General features: G+C 38.3%; 1 protein-coding gene across 1 annotated transcript in view; it reads left to right on the top strand.

Annotated features, from left to right (window-relative positions):
• Window positions 1–21,176, top strand: part of LOC132836895 (paired box protein Pax-8-like) — a 67,292-nt gene that overhangs the window by 29,604 nt on the left and 16,512 nt on the right. The window contains exons 2-4 of the mRNA XM_060856462.1: window positions 17,220–17,385; window positions 18,621–18,818; window positions 19,418–19,500. Of these exons, the coding sequence (XP_060712445.1) occupies window positions 17,220–17,385; window positions 18,621–18,818; window positions 19,418–19,500 (447 nt within the window). The remainder of the gene's footprint in view (window positions 1–17,219; window positions 17,386–18,620; window positions 18,819–19,417; window positions 19,501–21,176) is intronic.

The raw sequence follows: 21,176 nt of genomic DNA, 5'->3' as shown, positions 1-21,176 counted from the left end.
GTATTTATGGAGTATATTTACTCTCTGAGTAGGAATAATTCTGTCTGTGTTCAATATTAATAGGGACAGTTCTATTTATGTACTGTACTTACGCTCTGAGTCGGAATAATTCTGTCTATGTTCGGTATTATTCGGAACAGTTCTATTTGGGTACTATATTTGCTCTCTGAGTAGGAATAATTCTATCTATGATCAGTATTAATCGGGACAATTCTATTTTTGTACTGTATTTACTCTCTGAGTTGGAATAATTATGTCTACATTCAGTATTAATGGGGCAATTGTATTTATGTACTGTATTTACTCTCTGAGTAGGAATAATTCTGTCTACGTTCAGTATTAATAGGGATAATTTTGTTTATGTACTGCGTTTATTCTGTGAATGCGAATAATTCTGTCTATGTTCAGAATTAATAGGGACAATTCTATTTATGTCCTGTATTTACTCTCTGAGTGGGAATAATTCTGTCTATGTCCAGTATTAACAGGTCCAATTCTATTTATGTACTGTATTTACTCTCTGAGCAGGAATAATTCCATCTATATACACTATTAACAGGGACAATTGTATTTATGCACTGTATTTACACACTGTGTAGGAATAATTGTGTCTATGTTCACTATTAATAGGGGCAATTGCATTTATGCGCTGTATTCTCTCACTGAGTAGGAATACGTCTGTCTATATTTGGAATTACTCTATGTACACATAGAATTATTCCTACTCAGAGAGTAAATACAGTACATAAATACAATTGTACCTACAAAGACAGGACATAGGCGGAATTATTCCTACTCACAGAGTAAATATAGCAAATAAATAGAATTGTCCCGATTAATACTGAACCTAGACAGAATTATTCCTACTCAGAGTAAATACAGAATATAAATTGAATTGTCCCTGTTAATACTGAACACAGACAGAATTATTCGTCCTCAGAGAGTAAATACGGTACATAAATAGAATTGTGCATATTTATACTGAACACAGACAGAATTATTCCCATTCAGAGAATTAATGCAGTACATAAACAAAATTATCCCGATTAATACTGAACATAGACAGAATTACTCCTACTCAGAGAGTAAATACTGTACATAAATAGAATTGTCCCTGTTAATACTGAACACAGACAGAAGTATTCGTCCTCAGACAGGAATAATTCTGTCTCTTTTCAGTATTAATAGGGACAGTTCTATTTAAGTACTGTATTTACTCTCTGAGTAGGAGTAATTCTGACTCTGTTCAGTATTAACAGGGACAATTCTGTTTATGTGTTGTATTTACTCTCTGAGTAGGAATAATTCTGTCTGTGTTCAGTATTGATAGGGACAATTCTATTTATGTACTGTATTTACTCTCTTATGTAGGAGTAATTCTGTCCATGTTCAGTATTATTAGGGACAGTTCTATTTATGTACTGTATTTACTCTCTGAGTAGGAATAATAGTCTCTGTTCAGTTTTAATAGGGACAGTTCTATTTATGTAGTATATTTGCTCTCTGAGTAAGAATAATTCTGTCTTTGTTCAGTATTAATAGGGACAGTTCTATTTGTGTCCTGGACTTACTCTCTGATTCGGAATAATTCTGCCTATGTTCAGTATTAATAGGAGCCGTTCTATTTATGTCCTACATTTACTCACTGTGTAGGAATAATCGTGTCTATGTTCAGTATTAATAGGGGCAATTCTATTTATGTATTGTATTTACTCTCTGAGTAGGTATAATTCTGTCGATGTTCAGTATTAATTGGAACAATTCTATTTATGTACTGTATTTACTCTCCGAGTAGGAATAATTCTGTCCATGTTCAGTATTATTAGGGACAGCCTTATTTGTGTACTGGACTTACTCTATTATTTGGAATAATTCTGCCTATGTTCAGTATTAATAGGGACAATTTGATTGATGTACTGCGTTTACTCTCTGAGTAGGAATAGTTGTGTCTATGTTCAGTATTAATAGGGGCAATTGTAGTTATGTACTGTATTTACTCTCGGAGTAGGAGTAATTCTGTCTACGTTCAGTATTAATAGGGTAATTCCGTTTATGTACTGCATTTATTCCCTGAATGGGAATAATTCTATCTATGTTCAGTATTAACAGGAACAGTTCTATTTATGTACTGTATTTGCTCTCTGAGTAGGAATAATTCTGTCTGTGTTCAGTATTAATAGGGACAATTCTATTTATGTACTGTATTTACTCTCTTATGTAGGAGTAATTCTGTCCATGTTCAGTATTATTAGGGACAGTTCTATTTATGTACTGTATTTACACACTGTGTAGGAATAATTGTGTCTATGTTCACTATTAATAGGGGCAATTGCATTTATGCACTGTATTCTCTCACTGAGTAGGAATACGTCTGTCTATATTTGGAATTATTCTATGTACACATAGAATTATTCCTACTCAGAGAGTAAATACAGTACATAAATACAATTGTACCTACAAGGACAGAACATAGGCGGAATTATTCCAACTCACAGAGTAAATATAGCAAATAAATAGAATTGTACTGAATTATAATTAATTCTGAACATTAATACTGAACATGGACAGAATTATTCCTACTCAGAGAGTAAATACTGTACATAAATTGAATTGTCCCTGTTAATACTGAACACAGACAGAATTATTCGTCCTCAGAGAGTAAATACAGTACGTAAATAGAATTGTCCATATTTATACTGATCACAGACAAAATTATTCCCATTCCGAAAATAAATGCAGAACATAAACAAAATTATCCCGATTAATACTGAACCTAGACAGAATTACTCCTACTCAGAGAGTAAATACTGTACATAAATAGAATTGTCCCTGTTAATGCTGAACACAGACAGAATTATTCCTACTCAGAGAGTAAATACAGTACATAAATAGAATTCTCCCTATTAATATTGAACACAGACAGAAGTATTCGTCCTCAGAGAGGAATAATTCTGTCTCTTTTCAGTATTAATAGGGACAGTTCTATTTAAGTACTGTATTTACTCTCTGGGTAGGAGTAATTCTGACTCTGTTCAGTATTAACAGGGACAATACTATTTATGTAGTGTGTTTACTCTCTGAGTAGGAATAATTCTGTCTGTGTTCAATATTAATAGGGACAATACTATTTATGTAGTGTGTTTACTCTCTGAGTAGGAATAATTCTGTCTGTGTTCAATATTAATAGGGACAATTCTATTTATGTACTGTATTTACTCTCTTATGTAGGAGTAATTCTGTCCATGTTCAGTATTAATAGGGACAGTTCTATTTATGTACTGTATTTACTCTCTGAGAAGGAGTAATTCTGTCTATGTTTAGCATTAATCGGAACAATTCTATTTGTTTACTGTATTTACTCTCTAAGTAGGAATAATTCTGTCCGTGTTCAATATTAATAGGGACAGTTCTATTTATGTACTGTATTTAAGCTCTGAGTAGGAATAATTCTGTCTATGTTCAGTATTATTCGGAACAGTTCTATTTGGGTACTGTATTTACTCTCTGAGTAGGAATAATTCTGTCTATGTTTAGTATTAATCGGGACAATTCTATTTATTTACTGTATTTGCTCTCTAAGTAGGAATACCTCTGTCTGTGTTCAGTATTATTAGGGACAGTTCTATTTATGTACTGGATTTACTCTCTGAGTAGGAATAATTCTGTATGTGTTCAGTATTAATCGGGACAATTCGATTTATTTGCTGTATTTACTCTCTGAGAAGGAATAATCCTATGTTCAGTATTAATAGGTACAATTCTATACATGTACTGCGTTTACTCTCTGAGTAGGAATAATTCTGTCTATCTTTAGTATTAATATGGACAATTCTATTTATTTGCTGTATTTACTCTTTGAGTAGGAATAATTCTGTAAATGTTCAGTATTAATAGGAACAGTTCTATTTGTGTACTGTGTTTACTCTCTGATTCGGAATAATTCTGTCTGTGTTTAGTATTAATAGGAACAATTTGATTGATGTACTGCGTTTCCTCTCTGAGTAGGAATAATTCTGTCTATGTTCAGTATTAATAGGGACAATTCTATTTATGTACTGTATTTACTCTCTGAGTAGGAATAATTCTGTCTATGTTCAGGATTAATAGGGGCAATTCTATTTATGTAGTGTATATACTCTCTGAGTAGGAGTAATTCTGTCAATGTTTAGTATTAATAGGGACAATTCTATTTATTTACTGTATTTGCTCTCTATGTAGGAATACCTCTGTCTGTGTTCAGTATTAATAGGGACAATTCTAGTTATGTACTGCATTTACTCTCTGAGTAGGAATAATTCTGTCTCTGTTCAGTTTTAATAGGGACAGTTCTATTTATGTTCTGTATTTACTCTCTGAGTAGGAATAATTCTGTAAATGTTTAGTATTAATAGGAACAGTTCTATTTGTGTACTGTATTTACTCTCTGATTCGGAATAATTCTGTCTGTGTTCAGTATTAATAGGAGCCATTCTATTTATGTCCTACATTTACTCACTGTGTAGGAATAATCGTGTCCATGTTCAGTATTAATAGGGGCAATTCTATTTATGTACTGTATTTACTCTCTGGGTAGGAGTAATTCTGACTCTGTTCAGTATTAACAGGGACAATACTATTTATGTAGTGTGTTTACTCTCTGAGTAGGAATAATTCTGTCTGTGTTCAATATTAATAGGGACAATACTATTTATGTAGTGTGTTTACTCTCTGAGTAGGAATAATTCTGTCTGTGTTCAATATTAATAGGGACAATTCTATTTATGTACTGTATTTACTCTCTTATGTAGGAGTAATTCTGTCCATGTTCAGTATTAATAGGGACAGTTCTATTTATGTACTGTATTTACTCTCTGAGAAGGAGTAATTCTGTCTATGTTTAGCATTAATCGGGACAATTCTATTTGTTTACTGTATTTACTCTCTAAGTAGGAATAATTCTGTCCGTGTTCAATATTAATAGGGACAGTTCTATTTATGTACTGTATTTAAGCTCTGAGTAGGAATAATTCTGTCTATGTTCAGTATTATTCGGAACATTTCTATTTGGGTACTGTATTTACTCTCTGAGTAGGAATAATTCTGTCTATGTTTAGTATGAATCGGGACAATTCTATTTATTTACTGTATTTGCTCTCTAAGTAGGAATACCTCTGTCTGTGTTCAGTATTATTAGGGACAGTTCTATTTATGTACTGGATTTACTCTCTGAGTAGGAATAATTCTGTATGTGTTCAGTATTAATCGGGACAATTCGATTTATTTGCTGTATTTACTCTCTGAGAAGGAATAATCCTATGTTCAGTATTAATAGGTACAATTCTATACATGTACTGCGTTTACTCTCTGAGTAGGAATAATTCTGTCTATCTTTAGTATTAATATGGACAATTCTATTTATTTGCTGTATTTACTCTTTGAGTAGGAATAATTCTGTAAATGTTCAGTATTAATAGGAACAGTTCTATTTGTGTACTGTGTTTACTCTCTGATTCGGAATAATTCTGTCTGTGTTTAGTATTAATAGGAACAATTTGATTGATGTACTGCGTTTCCTCTCTGAGTAGGAATAATTCTGTCTATGTTCAGTATTAATAGGGACAATTCTATTTATGTACTGTATTTACTCTCTGAGTAGGAATAATTCTGTCTATGTTCAGGATTAATAGGGGCAATTCTATTTATGTAGTGTATATACTCTCTGAGTAGGAGTAATTCTGTCAATGTTTAGTATTAATAGGGACAATTCTATTTATTTACTGTATTTGCTCTCTATGTAGGAATACCTCTGTCTGTGTTCAGTATTAATAGGGACAATTCTAGTTATGTACTGCATTTACTCTCTGAGTAGGAATAATTCTGTCTCTGTTCAGTTTTAATAGGGACAGTTCTATTTATGTTCTGTATTTACTCTCTGAGTAGGAATAATTCTGTAAATGTTTAGTATTAATAGGAACAGTTCTATTTGTGTACTGTATTTACTCTCTGATTCGGAATAATTCTGTCTGTGTTCAGTATTAATAGGAGCCATTCTATTTATGTCCTACATTTACTCACTGTGTAGGAATAATCGTGTCCATGTTCAGTATTAATAGGGGCAATTCTATTTATGTACTGTATTTACTTTCTAAGTAGGAGTAATTCTGTCTCTGTTCAGTATTAATAGGGACAATTCTATTTATTTGCTGTATTTACTCTTTGAGTAGGAATAATTCTGTCTATGTTCAGTATTAATAGGGACAGTTCTATTTATGTACTGTATTTACTCTCTGAGTAGGAATAATAGTCTCTGTTCAGCTTTAATAGGGACAGTTCTATTTATGTAGTATATTTACTCTCTGAGTAAGAATAATTCTGTCTATGTTCAGTATTAATAGGGACAATTCTAGTTATGTACTGCATTTACTCTCTGAGTAGGAATAATTCTGTCTCTGTTCAGTTTTAATAGGGACAGTTCTATTTATGTTCTGTATTTACTCTCTGAGTAGGAATAATTCTGTAAATGTTTAGTATTAATAGGAACAGTTCTATTTGTGTACTGTATTTACTCTCTGATTCGGAATAATTCTGTCTGTGTTCAGTATTAATAGGAGCCATTCTATTTATGTCCTACATTTACTCACTGTGTAGGAATAATCGTGTCTATGTTCAGTATTAATAGGGGCAATTCTATTTATGTACTGTATTTACTTTCTAAGTAGGAGTAATTCTTTCTATGTTCAGTATTAATTGGGACAATTCAATTTTTGAACTATATTTACTCTCTGATTAGGAGTAATTCTGTCGATGTTCAGTATTAATAGGGATAATTCTGTTAATGTACTGCATTTATTCTCTGAATGGGAATAATTCTGTCTCTGTTCAGTATTAATAGGGACAATTCTATTTATTTGCTGTATTTACTCTTTGAGTAGGAATAATTCTGTCTATGTTCAGTATTAATAGGGACAGTTCTATTTATGTACTGTATTTACTCTCTGAGTAGGAATAATAGTCTCTGTTCAGCTTTAATAGGGACAGTTCTATTTATGTAGTATATTTACTCTCTGAGTAAGAATAATTCTGTCTATGTTCAGTATTAATAGGGACAATTCTATTTATGTACTGTATTTACTCTCTGAGTAGGAATAATTCTGTCTATGTTCAGGATTAATAGGGACAACTGTATTTATGTAGTGTATATACTCTCTGAGTAGGAGTAATTCTGTCAATGTTTAGTATTAATAGGGACAATTCTATTTATTTACTGTATTTGCTCTCTATGTAGGAATACCTCTGTCTGTGTTCAGTATTAATAGGGACAATTCTATTTATGTACTGCATTTACTCTCTGAGTAGGAATAATTCTGTCTCTGTTCAGTTTTAATAGGGACAGTTCTATTTATGTTCTGTATTTACTCTCTGAGTAGGAATAATTCTGTAAATGTTTAGTATTAATAGGAACAGTTCTATTTGTGTACTGTATTTACTCTCTGATTCGGAATAATTCTGTCTGTGTTCAGTATTAATAGGAGCCATTCTATTTATGTCCTACATTTACTCACTGTGTAGGAATAATCGTGTCTATGTTCAGTATTAATAGGGGCAATTCTATTTATGTACTGTATTTACTTTCTAAGTAGGAGTAATTCTGTCTATGTTCAGTATTAATTGGGACAATTCAATTTTTGAACTATATTTACTCTCTGATTAGGAGTAATTCTGTCGATGTTCAGTATTAATAGGGATAATTCTGTTAATGTACTGCATTTATTCTCTGAATGGGAATAATTCTGTCTCTGTTCAGTATTAATAGGGACAATTCTATTTATTTGCTGTATTTACTCTTTGAGTAGGAATAATTCTGTCTATGTTCAGTATTAATAGGGACAGTTCTATTTATGTACTGTATTTACTCTCTGAGTAGGAATAATAGTCTCTGTTCAGTTTTAATAGGGACAGTTCTATTTATGTAGTATATTTACTCTCTGAGTAAGAATAATTCTGTCTATGTTCAGTATTAATAGGGACAATTCTATTTATGTACTGTATTTACTCTCTGAGTAGGAATAATTCTGTCTATGTTCAGTATTAATAGGGACAATTCTATTTATGTAGTGTATATACTCTCTGAGTAGGAGTAATTCTGTCAATGTTTAGTATTAATAGGGACAATTCTATTTATTTACTGTATTTGCTCTCTATGTAGGAATACCTCTGTCTGTGTTCAGTATTAATAGGGACAATTCTAGTTATGTACTGCATTTACTCTCTGAGTAGGAATAATTCTGTCTGTATTCAGTTTTAATAGGGACAGTTCTATTTATGTAGTATATTTACTCTCTGAGTAGGAGTAATTCTGTCCATGTTCAGTATTAATAGGGACAGTTCTATTTATGTACTGTATTTACTCTCTGAGTAGGAGTAATTCTGTCTGTGTTCAGTATTAATAGGGACAGTTCTATTTATGTAGTATATTTACTCTCTGAGTAAGAATAATTCTGTCTATGTTCAGTATTAATTGGAACAATTCTATTTATGTACTGAATTTACTCTCTGAGTAGGAATAATTCTCTCTGTGTTCAGCATTAATAGGGACAGTTCTATTTGTGTCCTGGACTTACTCTCTGATTCGGAATAATTCTGCCTCTGTTCAGTATTAATAGGAGCCATTCTATTTATGACCTACATTTACTCACTGTGTAGGAATAATTGTGTCTATGTTCAGTATTAAAAAGGGACAATTCTGTTTATGTACTGTATTTACTCTCCGAGTAGGAATAATTCTGTCCATGTTCAGTATTATTAGGGACAGCCTTATTTGTGTACTGGACTTACTCTATTATTTGGAATAATTCTGCCTATGTTCAGTATTAATAGGGACAATTTGATTGATGTACTGCGTTTACTCTCTGAGTAGGAATAGTTGTGTCTATGTTCAGTATTAATAGGGGCAATTGTAGTTATGTACTGTATTTACTCTCGGAGTAGGAGTAATTCTGTCTACGTTCAGTATTAATAGGGTAATTCCGTTTATATACTGCATTTATTCCCTGAATGGGAATAATTCTATCTATGTTCAGTATTAACAGGAACAGTTCTATTTATGTACTGTATTTGCTCTCTGAGTAGGAATAATTCTGTCTGTGTTCAGTATTAATAGGGACAATTCGAATTGATGTACTGTATTTACTCTCTGAGCAGGAATAATTCTGTCTATCTTCACTATTAACAGGGACAATTCTATTTATGCACTGTATTTACACACTGTGTAGGAATAATTGTGTCTATGTTCACTATTAATAGGGGCAATTGCATTTATGCACTGTATTCTCTCACTGAGTAGGAATACGGCTGTCTATATTTGGAATTATTCTATGTACACATAGAATTATTCCTACTCAGAGAGTAAATACAGTACATAAATACAATTGTACCTACAAGGACAGAACATAGGCGGAATTATTCCAACTCACAGAGTAAGTAGAGCAAATAAATAGAATTGTACTGAATTATAATTAATTCTGAACATTAATACTGAACATGGACAGAATTATTCCTACTCAGAGAGTAAATATTGTACATAAATTGAATTGTCCCTGTTAATACTGAACACAGACAGAATTATTCGTCCTCAGAGAGTAAATACAGTACGTAAATAGAATTGTCCATATTTATACTGAACACAGACAAAATTATTCCCATTCCGAAAATAAATGCAGAACATAAACAAAATTATCCCGATTAATAATGAACCTAGACAGAATTACTCCTACTCAGAGAGTAAATACTGTACATAAATAGAATTGTCCCTGTTAATACTGAACACAGACAGAATTATTCCTACTCAGAGAGTAAATACAGTACATAAATAGAATTCTCCCTATTAATATTGAACACAGACAGAAGTATTCGTCCTCAGAGGGGAATAATTCTGTCTCTTTTCAGTATTAATAGGGACAGTTCTATTTAAGTACTGTATTTACTCTCTGGGTAGGAGTAATTCTGACTCTGTTCAGTATTAACAGGGACAATACTATTTATGTAGTGTGTTTACTCTCTGAGTAGGAATAATTCTGTCTGTGTTCAATATTAATAGGGACAATACTATTTATGTAGTGTGTTTACTCTCTGAGTAGGAATAATTCTGTCTATATTCAGTATTAATAGGGACAATTCTATTTATGTACTGTGTTTACTCTCTGAATGGGAATAATTCTGTCTGTATTCAGTTTTAATAGGGACAGTTCTATTTATGTAGTATATTTACTCTCTGAGTAGGAGTAATTCTGTCCATGTTCAGTATTAATAGGGACAGTTCTATTTATGTACTGTATTTACTCTCTGAGTAGGAGTAATTCTGTCTGTGTTCAGTATTAATAGGGACAATTCTATTTATGTACTGTATTTACTCTCTGAGTAGGAATAATAGTCTCTGTTCAGTTTTAATAGGGACAGTTCTATTTATGTAGTATATTTACTCTCTGAGTAAGAATAATTCTGTCTATGTTCAGTATTAATAGGGACAATTCTATTTATGTACTGAATTTACACTCTGAGTAGGAATAATTCTGTCCGTGTTCAGTATTAATAGGGACAGTTCTATTTGTGTCCTGGACTTACTCTCTGATTCGGAATAATTCTGCCTATGTTCAGTATTAATAGGAGCCGTTCTATTTATGTCCTACATTTACTCACTGTGTAGGAATAATCGTGTCTATGTTCAGTATTAATAGGGACAATTCTATTTATGTACTGTATTTACTCTCCGCGTAGAAATAATTCTGTCCATGTTCAGTATTAATAGGGACAATTTGATTGATGTACTGCGTTTACTCTCTGAGTAGGAATAGTTGTGTCTAAGTTCAGTATTAATAGGGGCAATTGTAGTTATGTACTGTATTTACTCTCGGAGTAGGAGTAATTCTGTCTACGTTCAGTATTAATAGAGTAATTCCGTTTATGTACTGCATTTATTCCCTGAATGGGAATAATTCTATCTATGTTCAGTATCAATTGGGGCAGTTCTATTTATGATCTGTATTTACTCTCTGACTTGGAATAATTCTGTCTATGTCCAGTATTAACAGGGACAATTCTATTTATGCACTGTATTTACACACTGTGTAGGAATAATTGTGTCTATGTTCACTATTAATAGGGGCAATTGCATTTACGCACTGTATTCTCTCACTGAGTAGGAATACGTCTGTCTATATTTGGAATTATTTTATGTACACATAGAATTATTCCTACTCAGAGAGTAAATACAGTACATAAATACAATTGTACCTACAAGGACAGAACATAGTCGGAATTATTCCAACTCACAGAGAAAATATAGCAAATAAATAGAATTGTCCCGATTAATACTGAACATAGACAGAATTATTCCTACTCAGAGAGTAAATACAGTACATAAATTGAATTGTCCCTGTTAATACTGAACACAGACAGAAGTATTCGTCCTCAGAGAGGAATAATTCTGTCTCTTTTCAGTATTAATCGGGACAGTTCTATTTAAGTACTGTATTTACTCTCTGGGTAGGAGTAATTCTGACTCTGTTCAGTATTAATAGGGACAATTCTATTTATGTACTGTATTTACTCTCTGAGTAGGAATAATTGTCTCTGTTCAGTTTTAATAGGGACAGTTCTATTCATGTAGTATATTTACTCTCTGAGTAGGAATAATTCTGTCTGTGTTCAGTATTAATAGAGACAATTCTATTTATGTACTGTACTTACTCTCTGAGTAGGAATAATTCTGTCTATGTCCAGCATTAATTGGGACAATTCTATTTATGTACTGTATTTACTCTCTGTGTAGGCGTAATTCTGTCTATGTTCTGTATTAATAGGGAAATTCTATTTATGTACTGTATTTACACTCTGAGTAGGAATAAGTCTATGTTCAGTATTAACAGGGACAATTCTATTTTTGTACTATATTTATCCTCTGAGTAAGAATAATTCTGTCTATGTTCAGTATTAATGGGGATAATTCAGTTTATGTACTGTATTTACTGTCTGAGTGGGAATAATTCCGTCTGTGTTAAGTATATATAGGGACAGTTCTATTTATGTACTGTATTTTCTCTCTGAGTAGGAATAGTTAAGTCCGTGTTCAGTATTAATAGGGACAATTCTATTTATGTACTGTGTTTACTCTCTGAGGATGAATAATTCTGTCTGTGTTCAGTATTAATAGGAACAATTTGATTGATGTACTGCGTTTCCTCTCTGAGTAGGAATAATTCAGTCCATGTTCAGTATTAATAGGGACAATTCTATTTATGTACTGTTTTTACTCTCTGAGTATGAATCATTCTGTCTGTGTTCAGTATTAATAGGGACTATTCTATTTATGTGCTGTGTTTTCCTCTTTGAGTAGGAATAAGCAACAGGTCCGGTCTATTTATATACTGTATCTTCTCACTTTAGACAAATATGTCTATATTTCTATTGTACCCAAGTAAGGACTTTTCCATTGATGGACTGTACCTTCTCTCTGACAAAGAATAATTGTATACATGTTCCATATCTCATCTCTTCATGGGCACAAACGTATATATTTACTGTAACTATTGTCCTAATTGGTACAATTCCATCTTGTATTGTGTCCATTCTCCTATTTGGGACAATATTATTTACATACAATATCTGTTCTCTGCGAAGGAACTGTCATCATAAGGACTGTACATACTGTCATCATAGGGACTTATCTGTATATGTTATGGTATGTACTCTCTTAACAGAGACAACTGTACGTATATCCTGCATCTAGTCTCTTAATAGGGACAGATATTTTTATGCATTATACTCTCTCCTGATAAGGACGACTTTATCTATGTATAGTCTCCACATTTTAAATAAGGACTGTTCTAAGCTTCTAAGTGTCACTACTCGTAATGGGAAAATTGCATGTATGCACTGTCTTATCGACTATCAGTTATCTTATCAGGGAAAAATATATTTATATACAGCACTCACTTCTCAATGTTAAGGCAATTCTATTTATGTTCTGTATCAACTCTCTTAATAGGGATGTTTTAGTTTATATTGACTCCTGTCTTAGCAGGAGCATTTCAATGTATGTTCTCTCTCCCCTCTTAAGAGGGAACATTCAACGTATGTTCTGTATCCATTAGGGACATATCAATGCAGGTTCAATACCCAGATTCCGAATAGGGACGGTTGAAAAGATGTGCTATATCTATTCTTTTAATGGGAACTATTCAATGTAAGTACAGAATCCACTCTTATTCGGGGGAATTAAACTTAAGTACTGCACCTGCCCACATAACAAGGAGTGTTCTGTGTAGTTTCCTAATAGAGACAGTATATGTATGATCTGTACCAGGCTTTTTAAAGGGACTAATCTGATAACGTACTGTATTGACTTGAAAAAGAGGAAACATCTATTCATATAATTTATCTTCTCCCTTCATAGGGATAATCTATTTATGTACTGTAGCTGCTCCCTTAATAGGGACAATTCTATTTACTGCATTACTCTCTTAATAGGGACAATTCTAATTACTGCATCTACTCTCTTAATAGGGACAATTCTATTTACTGCAGTACTCTCTTAATAGGGACAATGCTAATTACTGTATCTACTCTCTTAATAGGGACAATTCGATTTACTGCATCTACTCTCTTAATAGGGACAATCCTAATTACTACATTACTCTCTTAATAGGGACAATTCTAATTGCTGCATCTACTCTCTTAATAGGGATAATTCTATTTACTACATTACTCTCTTCATAGGGACAATTCTAATTACGACATCTACTCTCTTAATAGGGACAATTCTAATTACTACATTACTCTCTTAATAGGGACAATCCTAATTACTGCATCTACTCTCTTAATAGGGACAATTCTAATTACTGTATCTACTCCCTTAGTAGGGACAATTCTAATTATTACATCAACTCTCTTAATACAGACAATTCTAATTACTGTATATACTGTGTCTAATCTCTTAATAGAGGCAATTCTAATTATTGTATGTACCGAATCTATTCTCTTAATGGGGACAAATTCACTTAATGGAGTCAATACTATTGAATGCTTCGTCCATTTCTGAAGAGGAAGAATTTTATAAATTCACTATCCCTACTCCATTAATAAAGACACTTATTGTGTACTCAATTAATGGAAACAATGTGTTTACTGTAGCCACACTCTTCATCGGGTCAATTCTGTGCTTCTACTCTCTTAATGGGGACAATTCTGATCATGTACCCCAAACCAATCTCTTAAGGGAACTAATTCTCTGCATGTACTATATCCACTCTCTTTATAGGGTCACTAATGTTTACCTACTGAGCGCAGTCTCTTAACAGGGATACTTCTAACTCAGTGCTGAATCCACTGCCTGAACAGAGATTTTTCTGCTTAAGTACTGTGTTTAATTTTTTAATAGGAACAATTTTATGAATCTACTAGATCTCTTCTCTTAATAGGGACTAATCCATTCAAGAGCAGTAGCTATTCTTTTAATTGGAACAGCTAGATGTTCTGCATCTAGTTTTTAAATAGGGAGAATCCTGACAAAGGGCTCATGCCCGAAACGTCGATTCTCCTGCTCCTTGGCTGCTGCCTGACCTGCTGCGCTTTTCCAGCAAGACATTTTCAGCTCGGATCTCCAGCATTTGCAGTCCCCACTTCCTCCAGGAATCCGAGTAAATGTAATGTATTCACTGTCTAATAGGAAAAATTCTGCTTATGTGATTGGCCGCTGTCTTAACAGAGAGAATTCTAAGTATGCACATATTTATTCTCTTAATAGGGACAAGTCTATTAATGTGCGGTAGATACCTTCTTAATCAGAACAATTATATGCATGCCTCTTAATAGGGGCAAAAGATTTTGTACAGTGTTCACTCTCTAAGTAGGATCAATTCTATTTATCAAATTTCTTAATGGGGACAATTCCACGGATGTCATGCGTCCGTTCTCTTATTCGGGACAATTCTCTGTACGTACTGTAAGCCCTCTCTGAATATGGACAACTATGTGTATGTACTGTAGCTATTCTCTTTATATGTCTTTATGGACTTAAAAAGGGACAATTCTAATTACGTGTTGTATGTAGTCTCTTACTAGAGTCAACCCTGTTTATGTCCTGCATCTCCTCTCTTAATAGAGACAATTCTCGAGATACAATGGATCTACTCGGTTCTTAAGCACAATTCAATTACTCTCTTAGAGTTACAGAGTCATAGAGATGTCCAGCACGGAAACAGAGCCCAACCCGTCCAGATATCCCAACCCAATCTAGTCCCATCTCCCAGCACCCGGCCCATATCCCTCCAAACCCTTCCTATTCATATACCCATCCAAATGCCTCTTAAATGTTGTCATTGTACCAGCCTCCACCACTTCCTCTGGCAGCTCATTCCATACCCACACCACCCTCAGTGTGAATTAGTTGCCCCTCAGGTCTCTTTTATATCTTTCCCCTCTCACCCTAAACCTTTGCCCCTCTAGTTCTGGACCTCCCCGACCTCAGGGAAAAGACTTTGTCTATTTATCCTATCTATGACGCCCCCATGATTTTGTAAACCTCTATAAGGTCACCCCTCAGCTTCCGACGCTCCAGGGAAAACAGCCCCGGCCTGTTCAGCCTCTCCCTGTAGCTCAGACCCTCCAACCCTGGCAACATCCTTGTAAATCTGTTCTGCACCCTTTCAAGTTTCACAACATCTTTCCGATAGGAAGGAGACCAGAATTATTCGCAATATTCCAACAGCGGCCTAACCAATGTCCTATACAGCCGCAACATGACCTCCCAACTCCTGTACTCAATACTCTGACCAATAAAGGAAAGCATACCAAACGCCTTCTTCACTATCCTATCTACCTGCGACTCCACTTTCAAGGAGCTATGAACCTGCACTCCAAGGTCTCGTTGTTCAGCAACACTCCCTAGGACCTTACCATTCAGTGTATGAGTCCTGCTAAGATTTGCTTTCCCAAAATGCAGCACCTCGCATTTATCTGAATTAAACTCCATCTGCCACTTCTCAGCCCATTGGCCCATCTGGTCCAGATCCTGTTGTAATCTGAGGTGACCCTCTTCGCTGTCCACTACACCTCCAATTTTGGTGTCATCTGCAAACTTACTAACTGTACCTCTTGCGCTCACATCCAAATCATTTATGTAAATGACAAAAAGTAGAGGGCCCAGCACCGATCCTTGTGGCACTCCACTGGTCACAGGCCTCCAGTCTGACAAACTGTCTCTTAATGGGGACAAGTCTATTTATTTACTGTATCCACTCTGTTAACAGGGTAAGCTCTATCTATGCATTGTATCTAGTCTCTTAATAGAGACAATTCAATTCATGTGAGGGGTGACTTGATAGAGGTTTATAGGATGATCAGAGGAGTAGATAGAGTAGACGGTCAGAGACTTTTTCCCCGGGTACAACAGAGTGTTACAAGGGGACATAAATTTAAGGTGAAGGGTGGAAGGTGTGGGGGGATGGCAGGGGTAGGTTCTTTCCCCAGAGGGTGGTGGGGGCATGGAATGCGCTGCCTGTGGGAGTGGTAGAGTCAGAATCATTGGCGACCTTTTCAGCGGCAATTGGAGAGGTGCTTAAGCTAGGACAACTGTTCGGCACAACATGGTGGGCCGAGAGGCCTGTTCTGTGCTGTATTGTTCTATGTGCTGTAATCTATTCACTTAATTGGGTGCGTGCGGTTTATGTAAACCATCTATTCTCTGAATAGGGACAATTTTATGCCTGGACGTTATCCATTCTATGAACAGGAGCAGTTTCATAAACATACTATCTGTGCCTTTGTCTTTCAAAGATAAGGAAAGTCTTCCAAAAGCCTGAATTAAACTTCCCCCAGCCCCACTGAGGGCACGGGCAGGGCACGAGACGGGGTGCCATCTGGTAACCCAGGATCCCCATCGGCGTCGCGCTACAACACGGCCAACTGTGCTGTGTGTATCGAAGGCTGAGACTGGGAAAATTCCAGGCCTGCGGGCATTGCGGTAATAATTAGGCCGCACTTTGGAACATTTTTGGTCTCTCGTCCAAATGCTTGGTGCCCTAGCACAGTATGTAGGATTCGGTTCGCTGTTATTCGTCTGGTCAGACCAGCATTTGGATGCCTTCAGCGCACAGGCGGGGCAGGGGGGCAAGATGGCGTGACCCGTCAGGGCGGCCATCTTGACCCGCCCCCCACGTCGCTGACGGCTCTCTGTGTGCTTGCAGGGCACGGAGGAGTCAACCAACTCGGGGGCATGTTTGTGAACGGGAGGCCGCTGCCCGAGGTGGTCAGACAGCGGATCGTCGACTTGGCGCACCAGGGCGTGCGGCCCTGCGACATCTCCCGCCAACTGCGCGTGAGCCACGGCTGTGTCAGCAAAATCCTGGGCAGGTGAGAGGCCACTCTCCCCATCCTCCCCCACTACCCCGACCGGACTGGCCCCCTTGCGCCCTGTCCAGCGCGGGGAACACAGACCCTTCGGCCCAACTGGTCCGTGATATCCTCAAGGCATCTAGGCCTGGTTGGCCAGCATTTGGCCCCCACACACACTATCCTCTGTGTGAGAAAGCTATGTCTTGGGTCCCTTTTAAATCTTCCCCTCCCCCCCTCCCACAACCCACCTCACCTTAGACCTATGCCCCTCATATTCTGGGCTGCCCCACTACCCGCTGTTTACCCTATCCAAACGCCGCCTCCCACCCCCACCAATCCCCTTTACACATGCCTGGAAGATTTTACGAACCCGGTTTTCCCACACTCCAGTCTCTCTTTCCCGAGAGCTCAAACCCTCCTATGTTTTTCTGCATCCTTTCAAGTTTCACAACATCCTTTTTATTCGAGGGAGACCAGAATTGCACGCAACATTCCGACAGCGGCCTAACCAATGTCCTGTACAGCCGCAACATGACCTCCCAACTCCTGTACTCAATACTCTGACCAATAAAGGAAAGCATACCAAATGCCTTCTTCACTATCCTATCTACCTGCGACTCCACTTTCAAGGAGCTATGAACCTGCACTCCAAGGTCTCTTTGTTCAGCAACACTCCCCAGGACCTTACCATTAAGTGGATAAGTCCTGCCCTGATTTGCCTTCCCACGATGCAACACCTCACAGGTTAACTCAATTCGATTCCATCTGAGCGCTGGGTACGGTAAAACCTTTCTCTCTTGGCAAGAGTTCATCTCGGCTTTGTTTGAGTTCCTCATCGGTTTGGACATTTCAGTCACGTGTTCAACTTCCTTCGACGTTTCTAATGGGACATAAATACCGTGCAGGTGATGCCCATCAGTGAATTCACCATCTTCCCTCCACCCCACCGTCCACCCAAAACACCCCCCACTATCAACATCCTGGGGGTTACCGTCTCCGACGAGAGAGAATCTAACCATCGCCCCCTTGACGTTCAATGGTGTTACCGTCACTGAATCATCCCACTCATTATCAACATCCTGGGGGTTACCGTCTCTAACCATTTCCAAATGGCGCCCTATGTGTGAACCATTGCTTTGCAACGTTGGGGGAGGTGGGTGTGAAGCGGAGTGGGGTTGTGAGAGTCCCGTCGGCTCGGTTGTTGAGGGCGGTGCGGGGTTGGTACCCTTTGGCTGTTCCCCTCTCTCCGGCAGGTACTACGAGACGGGCAGCATCATGCCAGGTGTCATTGGGGGCTCCAAGCCCAAGGTCGCCACGCCCGCAGTGGTGGACAAGATTGCCGGGTACAAGCGCCAGAACCCCACCATGTTCGCCTGGGAGATCCGCGACCGCCTCTTGGCGGAGGGCGTGTGTGCCAACGACACGGTGCCCAGCGTCAGCTCCATCAACCGGTAAGGATCGCGGCTCCCCCCGCCCCACCATGCCCGTCGGCATGGCACCATTCCCATCCCTCAGAGGGCCCGCGGAGACGGGCACTGCCCACTTGGCGCCCACCCCCACGTCGAGCTCCCTCTACTCCCGTGAACCGAGAGCTCCCTCTACACCGTCCCTGGCATTTCCGTTCCCCCCCCCCCAGCCTAGCGTGACTGGAACCCCCAGACATTGGCATCGCTCAGGCGGTGAGAGCCACAGACCCTTCGGCGCCAACGGTGAGAGCCCAGATGGTGCCCACTGCCTGAAACGGTGAGAGGTTTCAATTCCGATGAGGCTATCCCTCTATCCACGGAGGATTCCCAGCTCAGGAATGTTGCTACATCCCTCAGGAGAAGCTCGGATTTGAACCCAGATCCCAGACGCAAAGGGCATTGCCACTGTACCCACTCAGTCCCCAGGTAACATTCGATGCCCTGGCGAGATGGTTTGAGTTCCGGGGTTGATTGTAAGTTATGGCGTATTCCTGCCACAGGGAATCACGGAAAACCAATGGGGACAAGGAAAGGCGAGCTAATGGGGAGAGCAGGTCAAAGGATGTCTCGTTGTTCCCTTATAGGATCATACGGACCAAGGTGCAGCAACCGTTCCATTTGCCTCTGGAAGATCACTCTCGAACGCTCAGTCCCACACACACACTGGGTAAGTCCGGGCTGGGAGGGGCACTGGGGGAGTGTAACACCGCCTTCCCTCCCCGAATCTGCAGCCTGTAACCCACCACCACTTTCCCTGCTGTGTGCTCATTTCTCTGTGTGCGTCAATGTGGGTCTGCGTGTGTGCGTGAATGTGAGTGTGTGTGTATCTGCTTGTGTGCATCTATGTGTGTGTGTGAGTGCATGTAAGTGTGTGTGTGGTGTATCTGCATGTGCGTGGGTATTTGTGCGTGTGTATTAGTGTGAGCGTATGTTAGAGTGTGTGGGTGTATGAGTGTATGCATATGTGTGAGTGTGTGTCTGGGAATCTGCATGTGAGCGTGCACACACGTATGTCTGTGCGTGAGTGTGTCTGTGTGTATGTGTGAGTGTTTGTGAGTGTGTGGGTGAGTTTATGAGCATGTGTAGTGTGTGTGAGTGTGTGTTTGTGTGCGTGTGTGTGGGAGAGTGTGTGTGTGTGAGAATGTGTGTGTGTGAGAATGTGTGTGTGTGAGAGAGTGTGTAAGAGAGTGTGTGTGTGAGTGTGAGAGAGGGTTTGTGTGTGAGTGTCTGTGTCTGTGTGTCTGTGTGTGAATGTGTGTGTGTGAATGTGTCTGTGTGTGTCTGAGTGTGCCTGTGTGTGAGATTTTGTGTGTGTGTGTGTATGTGTGTGAGTGTATGTGTGTGTGTGTCTGTGTGTGTATGCGTGTGTGTGTCTGTGTGAGTGTGTGTGTGAGAGATAGAGTGTGTATGTGTGAGAGAGTGTGTGTGTGAGAGGGTGTGTGCATGTGAGAGGGTGTGAGTGTGTGTGTGTGAGTATGTGTGTGAGTGTGTGTGTGTGAATGTGTGTGTGAGTGTGTGTGTGTATATGAGTGTGTGTGTGTATGAGAGTGTGTGTATGAGTGTGTGTGTATGTGTGAGAGTGTGTGTGTGTGAGAGAGGGAGAGTGTATGCGTGTGAGTATGAGTGTGTGTGTGTATGAGAGTGTGTGTGAGAGACTGTGTGTGAGAGTGTGTGTGAGTGTGTGTGTGAGTGTGTGTGTACGTGGGTGTGTGTGAGAGTGAGTGTGTATGTGTGAGTGTGTGTGTGAGAGAGTGTGTGCGTGAGAGAGAGTGTGTGTGAAAGTGTGTGTATGTGTGTGTGTGTGTGTGTATGTGTGTGTGCGTGTGTGTGTGCGTGTGTGTGTGTGTGTGAGAGGGAGAGTGTGTGTGTGTGAGAGGGAAGTGTGTGTGTGTGTGAGTGTGTGTGTGAGAGTGTGTGTATGTGTGTGTGTGAGAGAGGGAGAGAGTGTGTGTGTGAGAGGGAGTGTGCGTGTGAGAGGGAGAGTGTGTGTGTGTGAGAAAGGGAGAGTGTGTGTGTGTGAGAGAGGGAATGTGTGTGTGTGAGAGAGAGAGGGAGAGTGTGTGAGAGTGTGTGTGTGAGAGAGAGGGAGAGTGTGTGTGTGTGTGTGTGCGAGAGAGTGTGTATGTGTGTGAGAGGGAGAGAGTGTATGTGTGTGTGAGAGAGAGAGTGTATGTGTGTGTGAGAGAGAGTGTGTGTGAGAGAGAGAGTGTATGTGTGTGTGAGAGAGAGAGTGTGTGAGAGAGAGAGGGAGAGTGTGTGTCTTTCAGGGACAATGTTTCAGTAGTACATAGTTGAAAGTCTTGTTTCATTCTTACTTGAGTTACCCGGTTACGAATTAACAAT

This window comes from Hemiscyllium ocellatum, chromosome 48, assembly GCF_020745735.1.
Source record: "Hemiscyllium ocellatum isolate sHemOce1 chromosome 48, sHemOce1.pat.X.cur, whole genome shotgun sequence".
In the NCBI taxonomy this organism is placed as follows: domain Eukaryota; kingdom Metazoa; phylum Chordata; class Chondrichthyes; order Orectolobiformes; family Hemiscylliidae; genus Hemiscyllium; species Hemiscyllium ocellatum.
This window is presented reverse-complemented; position numbering and strand designations above follow the sequence as displayed.